This window comes from Podarcis cretensis (assembly GCF_951804945.1).
Source record: "Podarcis cretensis genome assembly, chromosome: 11".
NCBI lineage: Eukaryota > Metazoa > Chordata > Lepidosauria > Squamata > Lacertidae > Podarcis > Podarcis cretensis.
This window is the reverse complement of record NC_137180.1, coordinates 49427860-49440087: the sequence shown is the minus strand read 5'-3', so window position 1 is coordinate 49440087 and position 12228 is coordinate 49427860. Positions and strand designations below refer to the sequence as shown.

Sequence of the window (12228 nt, the reverse complement as noted above, 5' to 3'; positions counted from 1 at the left end):
TGCCTGGGGAACGGATTGCAAAGGCGTTCTTGGTGCTCTTCTGTACTTACTATGCCCACCAGTGCTGCTTCATAGAGGGATTTCACAGATATTTATGAGACAGCATCTTTTGTTCAGAATCTACCCATATGCTGCAGTTTAAAGAGTGTGTTGCTGATGCCTGCTGCATGTATATGGAACGTATAATGGAACTTATTTTCCTCTCTCCTTTTTGTTTAGGTGTTGAAGACGCATAAGGTTTAGAACTTTGAATGGAATAAGCATGAAGAGCTTGAAAGCAAAGTTTAGGAAGAGCGATGTAAGTATTCGGCAGCTCACTGTGGCTGACTCATATTAGTTAGTATTGTGGAAGCATTCCTTCAGTCCCACCATGATAAAGCCGTTAAGTTAATGAACTACGAGGGCGGAAATGGTAATGCTTGTGAAATGTAGCAGAAGAGAACCGTAGGACTCAGAATTGTTTCTGTTCTTGCGTGGTGTTTACTGAGTCACTTTAACATAAGATGTACATAATGTTCTTTGTATGCTGCCTTTCTGCAGTTCTGATGATGCTCAAGGCATCTTGCGCCATGGAAAATATGGAGGAAATACATAACAAAAGCAGTCATAAACAACAAATGAAACATTAAAAATACATACTTGTACTCTGTCATGCACCCATGCACACTGATGACACCACAGAAATAAATGCACACACTGCAGGTTTTGAATAAATGTTTCTGTATTGACATTCAGTCATATTTTAGGATAGTTTATAATAACAGTAGCAGCAACCTATTAATATCAGTGTGTGTGTGTGTGTGTGTGTGTGTGTGTGTGTGTGTATATGCTATCTTTGGTTGGTTCAGCTTTTCCTTCCAATTCTTGACTTTAATGATTAGAGAATCTTAGGTTGAGACTAGGGAAAGGCCATTTCACACGCAAGTCTTTTTCAGATGTACACTTGACAGGGACCTCTTGCAGACAATTATTGCTTGTTGATGGGTGAATCTATATGAAGCTTGCATTTGCCACATTCTCCTTTGGATGAAACGATGTCTAACGATGTTAAGCCAGTATTGCATTAACCATTTTGGGGATTAATTGCACCCTGCTAGGATAGTTTCTGTGCAATGGTGTTTGGTTGCTATATGTGTGTTTCATCCTTTCAGGGAATATAACCTGGGATGGAATTAAGGAAGGGACAAAATGTGTTCTATGTGTAAAGGATGGGATAGAAGTGACATGATGGGAGGATTTGTGGCTTTTTTTTTCTTCAAATGGATAAGAAGATTGAAGCTGATTTTTTTCCCTGGCATTATTCTGCTCACTCTAGTATTTCCCAGTGGTTTTTACCTGCTCAGCAAAATTTTAAGATTAAGCCTATCCTTTACTTAACTGGTTTGACGTCATTCCAGAAAAGAGAAAAGTAGTATGATGTAGGCTTCATTCAAAGAGCTTTTTGATTTACTGGAGTGCTATCTAATTAAACAGGTCTCAACAGCAAGTCAAAACCTTTATATGTGTGTGTATTACATGTACTTGGAGCCAATTTAACCCTGCTTTTTTTTATATATAGAAAAAGCTCACACTTCAGAGCTTTATAATGATGGGTAATTAGATATCATTGATTTTTTTTTTTTATGTTTTAAAATTTCTCCCTACACTTAGAACGATGCCTATAGCAAATATCATCGGCTACCTTCAGCTAACTCCGCTGCTTCAGAGCAGCTGTGGAACGATTGCCATGATTCAGTTGCTATAAAGCCTCATGTTGGGTTTTGTAATAAGCTTGTTAATTCAAACCCTCCTAAGCTACTTCTGGGAAATGGATTTACAGACTCAACGGCTGGGGTGCTGCTACGTCTTTGCGGCGATCACAAGGGCTGAAATGTGTTTGTGGCTTAATAGGCATAAACACTCTGTTATTATTTCTTAAAATTGTGTACTGTCCTTTATCCGAAGACCACAGGGTGGTTCTGAGCTAGATGGACCAGTGGTCTGACTCAGTATCAGGCAGCTTTTTGCAGAAAGTCCGTAATGCTACTATATCAGACAGAGTTTGTGCATTGCTCGATTCTGCCTTTGTAGGTCCAATGGCCGTTCTGGAGGAAGATGGTCAGATCCACAAATATAGCTTGACTTGCTGGTAGCCAACGGCACCTGTCTGAATGTCTCTCTTTAGGCATGCATGCCTTCAGCTCAGTGTTGAACCAGGGACACATACAGTATGTCTTCTCAGATAGCCTAGTGGTCCTTTGAGGGTAGAAGAGAGAGTGAGTGAGCGGTCTCTGTACATGGGCCTGCTGTCTTGCAGTATAATTTTCCGCTCACCTGATAGCAGCTACAGAGGTGTGCTAGCATAATACAGATATGTATTGCTGAGTGCATTGCTGATTTGGCAAGATGCAGGCATATGTTCAGTCCTCATCAGTAGTTTCACACTCTAGGTACCAGCTGCTCACACTGCCTTTTTAATGAAGCAGCAGACTGCTTGTTTGATATGGAGCAGTTCATCGGGTGTAAACAACAATGGCAGCTAATTTTACTTGCACGTTATTGTGGGAGCTTCTACCTTCCACTATGGCTCTCAAGCATCTTAGAGCCCCAAGATTCTCTTGCCTTCAGAAAATCCCTGCTTAGCTTGGACCGATCACACTCTCTCACCAACCCCTCAGGGTTGTCGTGAGGTAAAAGGAGGAAGAAAGAACCATGTACGCTGCCTTGAATACCTTGGAGGAGAGGTGAGATACAAATGCAATAAATAATAAATGTTGGCCTGTGAAGTATTGGCAGAGGGGAACAGCAAGGTTTGCAGAGCAGCTCAGTGAAGAATCTTTGCACTGACTGACAATGGGTGGGGAATGGAAAAGGGGGCAGGAGGGTGAATGGAATATTGTGGAGGGGGGCATGTTTGGCTGACTGGAACAGGAGCACTGCACATTGCGACATTTTATTGCAGGTCCCACTAGTTATGCTTATAAAACCCTTAAGAAAAGCAAGCAAGGCCCAACTCACACAATCCTTGAGTGAGCCACATCTTTTCTGTCTGCTCTGGCAGTCTGAATCCGTGCGGCTGTTGTTGGTACACACCGCTGCATCGCAAGTAGGGATTCAGGTGCCATTGCTTCAGTAAATAAATAAATCAAGCAAGCTCAATCCAGTTGAGGTTGGGTAGGGAGGGCGAAGAAGCCTCTGCCCCCTTGCTGAATTTCAAAATCTTGAGCTGAAAAATACAGTGAACCTGCCTCCTTGTTTCTGATCCTTTTCACGTTGCTTTCCAATGGCGAGTTCTACAACTCCAGTTCACCACTGTATTCTTTTGCAGGAGAAACACCGATTCGGAATCTGAAAATGGCAAAAGTGCCTTGAGAGGGCGTTGCTTACTCATCACCGCTTTAACAATTACCACTGTGGGCGATGAATGAAAAATGTCAGCCCTGTTCTAGTAACATGCAGAGGGGTGGGTGTTCTTTGACGGAGGCAATATTGCTTAGAGTACTGGAATACTGTATACAGAATACTGAAATACTTAGAATATCTGGAATACTGTAGTCGGAAGCATCGCTAAAATGTCCTGCCAAAAGTGTGGCAACCCTAGTCTTGGTTCAATCGATGGCAGGGGTAGCGAACATGGTGCCCTGCAGCTGTTGTACTAAAACACCCACCATCTCTGATCATTGACCATGCTGGGTTGTTGAGAGTTGGAGTCCAATGACATTGGCACTATACTGGGCACCCCTGGCATGGTCACTGTCATCCACATGGAAGGAAACTTGTTGTGTTTAAAAAAAAAAAACCCATTGCACTCGGCTCCAAGAGAATTAGCTAATAAAATGGCACACTCTGCTTAACAGATGGAAGCTCTGTTTCTGCAAAGAATTTTTTTAAATGACCACTTTTTAACTGATGGGTAGTAGAAGGAAGAAAAACATTATTTGTCATGTAGGCGAAACAAATGCTTTTGCTCTCTCCAGGCTTAACTTGTAAGTAGGAGTCTGAAGGACAGCTTGCTCTGATCTTATCGACACCTCTTATAAAAGACTTCCTTTTAATCCAACCAGGATAAATTCCATTGTTTTTGTTTACAGGAGGTTGGGCTTGATTTATTAAAATAGCTCCTGGCCTTAAGGATCCTCATTCCATGGAGTCAAGCTAAATTTGTACTCCTAGAATAGAGAACAGAAGGGGCTAGAGGAGGCTGGCTGTGTCTGTCCTGAAACAAAGCCTGTAGAAACTCTATTGTCAGTGAAGGCAAAATGGGATTGAAAGCAATTCACTAATCAGTTGATTCAAGTCAGGTTAAGGCACGGTTATTTTAAAACTTGTTCATGCAGAGTAGTTAAAAAGTACAGCATACAGTTCTCAGATTGGCCCTCCCAAGGATGGGCTGTGTCTTTAGCAACACAATTTTTTTTCCTTTTAAGTGTTTTTTCTTCTAAATTGCATAGTTGTCTCCCTGCTGTGTTACATATCTTTAATGTATCTAACACAGATATATTTAAGGTATCTTAACACAGCAGGGAAAAGGGACGCGGGTGGCACTGTGGGTTAAACCACTGAGCCTAGGATTTGCCGATCAGAAGGTCGGCGGTTTGAATCCCTGCGACGGGGTGAGCTCCCGTTGATTGGTCCCTGCTCCTGCCAACCTAGCAGTTCGAAAGCACGTCAAAGTGCAAGTAGATAAATAGGTACCGCTCTGGCGGGAAGGTAAACGGCGTTTCCATGCGCTGCTCTGGTTCGCCAGAAGCACTGCTTATGCCAAGTTAGACCATTGCTCCATTTAGCTCATTATTGCCCACACAGACAGGCAGCAGTTCTTTGTGGGCATATGCTGGTCTGTCTCTCCCCTGGAGATACTGGGTATTATTGTTGTTATTTATTAAACTTGTATACCACCTTTCATCCAAAGATCACAGGGCATTTTGCAGTATGAAGTTGTTGGACTTCAACTCCCAGAAGCCCCAACCAGGATGGTCAGTGGTCAAGGATGATGGAAATTGTAGTCCAGAAACATCTGGAAAACTGATTGAACCAAGGACCTCCTGCATACAGATAACATGCTCTACCACTAGATCTTGCTTCAGTGCTGGCAATGGGGTGGAGTCCTCTACACCTGAGGGTAGCAGGGTAGCTTAGGGGGCACCTGGGGCTGCTGACTTAGGAGTCTGAAGATGGCTGTGGACTTCTGGAGGGATCAAGGGGCTGCTGCTGCCTTGAGGTGGCTGTTCTGTCCTACCCAATGGTAGGAGTGGCCCTGCTGAAAGAACACAAGTCCTGATGAATCTGACCAAAGCTCCATGTAGACCAGCCTCATCCCACTGGCAGCCGAAAGCTTCTGGGAAGCCCATAAAAAGGGGTTGCAGACCATAATTGCTCCCCAATCAATTGGTGTTCAGTGACCATAGAACTGTAGAGTTGGAAGGGACCACAAGGATCATCTAGTCCAACACCCTGCGACACAGGAATCGTTTGCCCAAGGTGGGTCTTGAACCCACAACCCTGAGATTAAGTTCTGTCTCTGAACCTAGAGGGTTATTTTTGTCATTGTTTATTAACTTCTACAAAAATAATAATCTCAAAGCTACTGATAAACCTCCCTGTTATTAAGTTGTCCAATCCTCCTTAGAAGCCATCTGAATTTGTAGCTATCACCACACCCTGCGGCAGCAAAATCCGCAAACAGATGTTTCTTATATTTGTCCTGAATTTATTCTTTTAATTAGGTGGTAATACTGTTAATTAGGTGGTAATACTGTTGTTGCCAGGTGCCAGTAGCAAACCTCCATCGAGGGCTGTTCATCCTGCGTTGCTTGTGTGCTTCCTAGGACAGCAGGGCTGGCCATTGCTGGCACACACAGTGCTGAGGTCAGAGATAGCCAACATGGTAGCCGGCAGACTACAATTCCTGTTCTCTCAGATTAATGGCCATGTTGGCTGGTGCTGACGGGAGTTGCAGTCCAGAGCATCTGTCTGGTACCACATTGACTATCCTTCAACTAGATAAACCCTTGGGTTGGTCCATCATAGGCTCTTTTCAAAGCAGTCTAGCATGGATGTAGTCATGCTTTATGTACGTTGAAGTCATTGGACTTGAATACACGTAATTCTGTGCTGGACCATGGGCTATTTCTGTGCTCTTTCTTTATCTTTTCCCATTTCCTTACATCCATCCCATTCTCTCCTCTCCCTGTCATCAACATTTACAACAGTCTTCCCCTAACCCAGTGCTCGCTAGATGTTGTTGGGCCACAGTTCCCATCATCCCTGTCTATTGACCATACTGGCTGCAGCTGATGAGAGTTGGAGTCCTAAACTCCTTGGGTCAGGGGCCTGCTCCTTTCTTATTTTGCATGGTGAATTGGCATGTACATTGATGTAAGCTGTTGTTTCAAGATGGCGCCGAGGTAAGACGCTCTTATCGGAGCTCAAAGAGATCTTTTAACTAAATGTTGCCGGCTCTCCTCCCTTTTGGATTCTATTTCCTTTCATTATTTCGCTGTGCGTTTGAACATTTTATCTTATCTTATCCTCCTCGGTGCCGGGACTTAATGAAGTTAAAGAAGTTTTAACGAAGGCTCTCAGACATTCCCTCTCGAGCACTAAGGCACTCCCTCCCAGTTACTCGTTACTTACCTCGCAGCAGTCCAGCTAGGACCGAATGAGAATTGAACGAGATTGTGACCAGAGAACTTTAGCACTTTATCATTCTATTTAGAAGTCTGATCTCATTGATTTAAGAATCTAGTAATGAGAAGAGGCAAAAGACCCAGGTGCCTTGATATAGAAACTGACACAGAGCCCTCTGGTTTTAAACAGAGTAATCTAGATAATTACCTGCTACCTCAAAAACAGCACGTATCTCCTCCCAAAACCTTCCTCAACTCCTTACATGGAAAGACAATTGAAGAGATATCCCTAGGAGTAAATGAGGACAAGGCTACTACTCCCATAACCGAGGCACAAGCACTAATTGATAGAAAGGTGGAGCTGCTGGAGGAATGCTGCCTATTGACTGCTCAAACAGTTCAAAAAATCTTTGAACAATTACAAAACATCTCCAAGAAGCTGGATAACCCAGATGAAAGGAGGCAACTCACTCCCTTTTTGCCATCCTTAACAACCCCTGGAAATAAACAGAACAAATACAAATTTATACCTCTAAATCAGTCAAAAATCAGAGGAAGCCCCCCTCACTCAATCAACCTGATACTGAGGCCATGTGAGATTGTTCTCCACATTTTTCCATATAGAGGACCCCTACCTTACTGGGAGTCATCTTTCTGGGCCAGACACCATCTAAATCTGCTCCTTGGTTCTGAGGGCGGAAGCATTGACTTAAAAGCAGTCAAGAGGCTCACTAACGACGGATATTCCAAAAAAGTACTACTAAGATTTGGTAGTCATAGAATCCCAACTAAAATCTTAAGGGTAAAGGCTCATTTAGCCCAGAAAGGAATTTTTCCGCGCCGACATTTTGAAGATATATCACCCAGACCATTGTTTGCATCTAAAAGACAGAATAAGATGAACAAGGCCATTCCACCAGAAGCCGACATCTCCCCTACCCCCGTGGAAGAACCCAGTAGATGGGAGAAACCGCAGTCAGCTACCCGGAAAATTACGCAAGAAAAATCCAAGCTCCCAAACCATGCGACTGTAGCATCAAATAACAACCTCGCCCTTGACACAATAGACTGGACAGTCCCAGAAGAAGAAGATCTGCTGAGTAATTTTGCCAAGCTACCAGATAAAGAACAAATAAACATACTCAGTAAATTGACGAAACTACAGGCCAGATTGACCGAAATTCACCAACAAGGTCAACAAAATGCAGTAGATACAATACACAATCAAACTTTACACTTGCCAGCCTTTTCCCCAAAATGCATAGTCAAAAAGAGAGCTGCAAATGGAACTTTCAAATGTATAGATGCAGAGCTACAAATCCAGCCGCCTTTAGAATATGAAACGGCAAGGAAAAACTCCAGTAATGAGACTACAAACTCCTGGCTGAGATATCAAATACTAGCTCCAAACGAAATAGGTACCCCTTATTTAAGTACCACAAAGGACTCTAACTTTGCCGAACAAAAGATGACCTCCAACAGACCTGACACACCGAGCTCAACACCTAATGAGGCCAAAGAAATGGAAGTAGAGACTAAAAACAGTCCTACTGTCCATAATAGCCCACCAACCACAGAAATCTCTCAGGAACAAGGAACAGTTAAGGAAGAAAATCAAGAAAGGGAGGAAATTCTAATTTCCCGCACTTTAAAAAAGAATCTAAAAGATCCACCATTACGTCCCCCACCGAAAGCAGTGACAAATGGCTGTATCTGCACAAGAAAAAATTCCTCGCTGGACTTAATGACAGAACTAGAATGACTAAATGCTGTCAACCAGCCACCAACCCAAAAACGGATCCTACGCCTGTTGTCCTGGAATATCGCAGGGTGGGGAAACAAAGACGGAGACCCAGACCTAACGAACTTCTTTAAGGATTTTGAACTAATACTCCTACAAGAAACATGGTCAACTAGAGATATTAAAATTAACGGATTCATCTCCTATATGAAACCCGCATTGAAAACAAACACGAAGGGCCGGCCGAAAGCAGGGTTCTGTTGTATGATCAAAGACAACTTAGGGTTTGAAATCAAGCAACTAGAAATATGTTTACCACTTGCACAAGCTCTACTTTTAACCCAAAAAAAAGACTCTTTGCTACTTGTAAATGTCTATATCCCCCCAACCAAAAACAACATCAGTAGTGAAAATTGGTCACAACTAACCTTTTATATAGAAAATCTGTCCGATAAATACCCAAATGCCTCACTGATAATAGCAGGTGATTTTAATGCCAGAGTGGGAACCAACAATGAACAACTATGTAGCAAACTAAATTGGAATACTGATAATGATATCGCACATGCCCTGAAAATAGGACGATTCTCCAGAGACAGGGTTGTTAACAACGAAGGCTTACGCCTACTTGAATTATGTAACAACTTTAATTTGCAGATTGTGAACGGTTCAACAAATGGCGATAGAAGCGGGGAGTTTACATACTTCTCCCCCCGAGGATGCAGTGTCATCGACTATATTCTTGTCCCTTATAATATTATAAATTCGATCATGGACCTCAAAATTGGAACGCGCACTGAAAGCGATCATCAGCCATTATTGCTGTCTATTAGCTTAAAGGACGAAACCAAAATAACTGAGCACAATATCATAGAACCTTCTCAATACAAACAAATGACCCAATTAAAATGGTCCCAGGAAATGAGTGCAGAAGTGGGGCATAAACTTACAGCTAACCTGAGAAAACAAGTATTATTCAACTTAAAGACCACTAATTCCTACTGTGATATTCCTAAAATTTATAATGAAATCTTCCAAATGCTTGTAGAGCTTAGTATTCCACCTAAAGTTTGGGAACTTAAATATAGCGCTAGCCCTTGGTTTGATGATGAATGTTTCCAGCTAAAAAGAAAACTGCGCCAAACATTTAAAAATAATCGCACTAAACTAGAGCCCTCTTATCTTGATGAAAAAAGAAAATACCATTATATTCTGGCCGAAAAGAAACAGAAATACGCAACCCAAAAATGGCTACAATTATTCGACTCAATTCAGAGTAAAAACAACAAAGCGTTCTGGAGCCTAGTGTACGGAGGACTGAAAGCCGAAAATCAACTAACTCTGCCACCAATTGCAGAATCCAAATGGTCCCAATACTTTACATCTGTATTTAACAATCTACACGGTGAACTTAAAGGAAATGAAACCATTAAAAATAAAATTAATAAACTCCAGGAGTGGCCAAGGGTAGAGGAAGAGGAAATTAGAGAGATAGTTAAAAACTTCAAATCGGGGAAATCTCCTGGGCCAGACGGTCTACCAATAGAACTATTTAAGACCTATATAGATTGGTGGGCAGAACCCTTAGCTCAATTGTTTACTCTTATAGATAAATATGGGACCATACCTGAGATATGGTTAAGATCAATAATTATTCCAATCTTTAAAAATGGCGACCCAAAAGAACCAAGGAATTATAGACCGATAAGCCTACTATCAGTGATAGGGAAAATCTACGCTAAGCACCTCTTATCTAAACTTCTTACCTGGATGAAAAATCTAAATTTACCAGGGAAAGAACAAATAGGTTTCTCCAAAGGTTGCTCTACTCTAGACCACTGTCTTACACTTATGCATCTGGTTGAAAAATACAGATCCCAAAGGCAATCTAAGATATACGCTGCTTTTGTAGATTTTCGTGGTGCATTCGACTCAATTGACCGCCCAAAGTTGTGGAGGAAACTCACAGAATTAAAAATTGATCAGCGCTTATTGATTCTAATGCAAAATCTACATTCTTCCAATACCTGTCAAGTCAAACTTAACACCAAAGGTCACCTCTCTTCAGACATCCCAAACTCGAAAGGGGTAAAACAAGGGTGTATTCTTGCCCCCTTTCTATTTAATTTATTTTTATCAGACTTGCCAGATTACCTTCAAAAAATAGAATCACATGCCCCTAAACTCAATCAGAAACCAGTTCCTCTCTTATTATACGCAGACGATGCTGTCTTACTATCACTAACGAGCTTGGGTCTGAAACGTCTTATATCTTCACTGATCCTTTACTGCGAATGTAACAAACTCTCTATAAATTATGAGAAGACAAAAATTTTGGTCTTCTCGAATGGTTGGAAATTAGAGAAATGGAAAATAAGAGGGCAAGAAATCCAACAAGTGAAAATCCATAGATATCTGGGAATCTTATTCCAGAGCAACTTAGGGTGGGCAACCCATCGCACAAATGCCATAAAACAGGCAAAGTGCATCTCATCAGCAGTTGCCCGTTTTTATTATCAGAAAGGTAATCAATTTATTCCTGCGGCCAATCAGATATTTCAAGCAAAAGTGCAATCCCAGATATTCTATGGTATCCCGCTATGGGTCCAAGCATATAACAGTGATATAAAAAAGATTCACTCCAGCTTTTTGAGACGTATTCTTGGACTCCCTCTTATGATCAAATATGAAACAATGTGTGCAGAAATAGGCATACACACAATGGAATACTGGGCATGGTCCACCTCAATAAAGTATTGGTTACGCTGCCATTTTCGCTGCCCTCCATCAAGTCTGCTCGCTGATTTGCTCAAAGACCCTTATAAATCAAGATGGTATCAGCACCTTGAAAAAAAAATTGAATCTTTAGGCATCGAGCTGGAGCTCCTGTACAATTCTAATGAGCAATACATTCTCCATAATATCCTAACTAGACTAAAGGATGTCGAGAGACAAAATATTATGGCAGCTGTAAACAAAATTTGCTCCCCCAGATTCTACGATTTAAATATCTTAGATTGCAGAGCCAATTACGTCTCTAAATTAATAATCCCAGCCCAACGTAGGGCTTTTATGCTGGCCCGTTTGAATGTTTTTCCCTCAGCATTTGTCCGGGGAAGATATCAAAACATTCCCAGAAGCAAGAGATTCTGCAGATGTTCTATGAATGTCCCGGACACTGTAGAGCATATCCTCTTTCATTGCCCATTGTACAGTACGCTCCGTCAACGCGTGCTGTCCCCCCTTTCGGGTGGTCTGGAACCCCAGCAAGCTGAATGTGTGGGACTCTACCTATCCGACGCTGACCAAAGGGTAACGGCGGGGGTAGCCGAGTTTTTGGCAGCAGTCCTCCAAGGAGCAGGTTAACAAGGAAAACCACTGATTCTATATGTATATATTTATATTTGTATGTAGCCAACTCCTGCTTTTTTATATATATCTCAAGGCTTTTATATGTTATTTTCCTTTTATGGTTTTACCTGCATAATGCCTAATAAAGGTTTGATAAGTAAGTAAGTAAGCTGCAGAAATGAGCTATAATTACATTAATAGCCAGAGGTCTTCTTATGAGGGATACTGTACACAGTTCTGTGTTCCTATTTTGGACAGACTGCTGCCTACCACGACCATCACCTACCACTACCTGTGATTGTGCGATTGTCAGCAGTCCATGCAAGACAGAGACTGAGATCTCTTTCCCGTTTGGGAGTTTCAAATGCTAAATAAACATATTGAATCCCTGAAAGTGCCAGGATTTTGCTTTGTTTTGCTTTTTTGTGCTGTTATATGACTTCCCCACCCCCCAAGTTTTGTAGGTCTCTTGAGAAAAATGTCTGGTTTTCATTCTGAGTCGTATTTAGCCTTTGCTGGTTTTTTTTG

The 12228-nt window shown here is 41.9% G+C and overlaps 1 protein-coding gene across 4 annotated transcripts in view; it reads left to right on the top strand.

Annotated features, from left to right (window-relative positions):
• The window catches only part of RAI14 (retinoic acid induced 14), a 106539-nt gene that overhangs the window by 11902 nt on the left and 82409 nt on the right, over positions 1–12228 (top strand). For all 4 annotated transcript variants that reach the window (XM_079994760.1, XM_079994762.1, XM_079994759.1 and 1 more), the window contains exon 2: positions 220–298. In XM_079994760.1, coding sequence (XP_079850886.1) covers positions 263–298 — 36 coding nt within the window. In that variant the 5' untranslated portion in view covers positions 220–262. The remainder of the gene's footprint in view (positions 1–219; positions 299–12228) is intronic.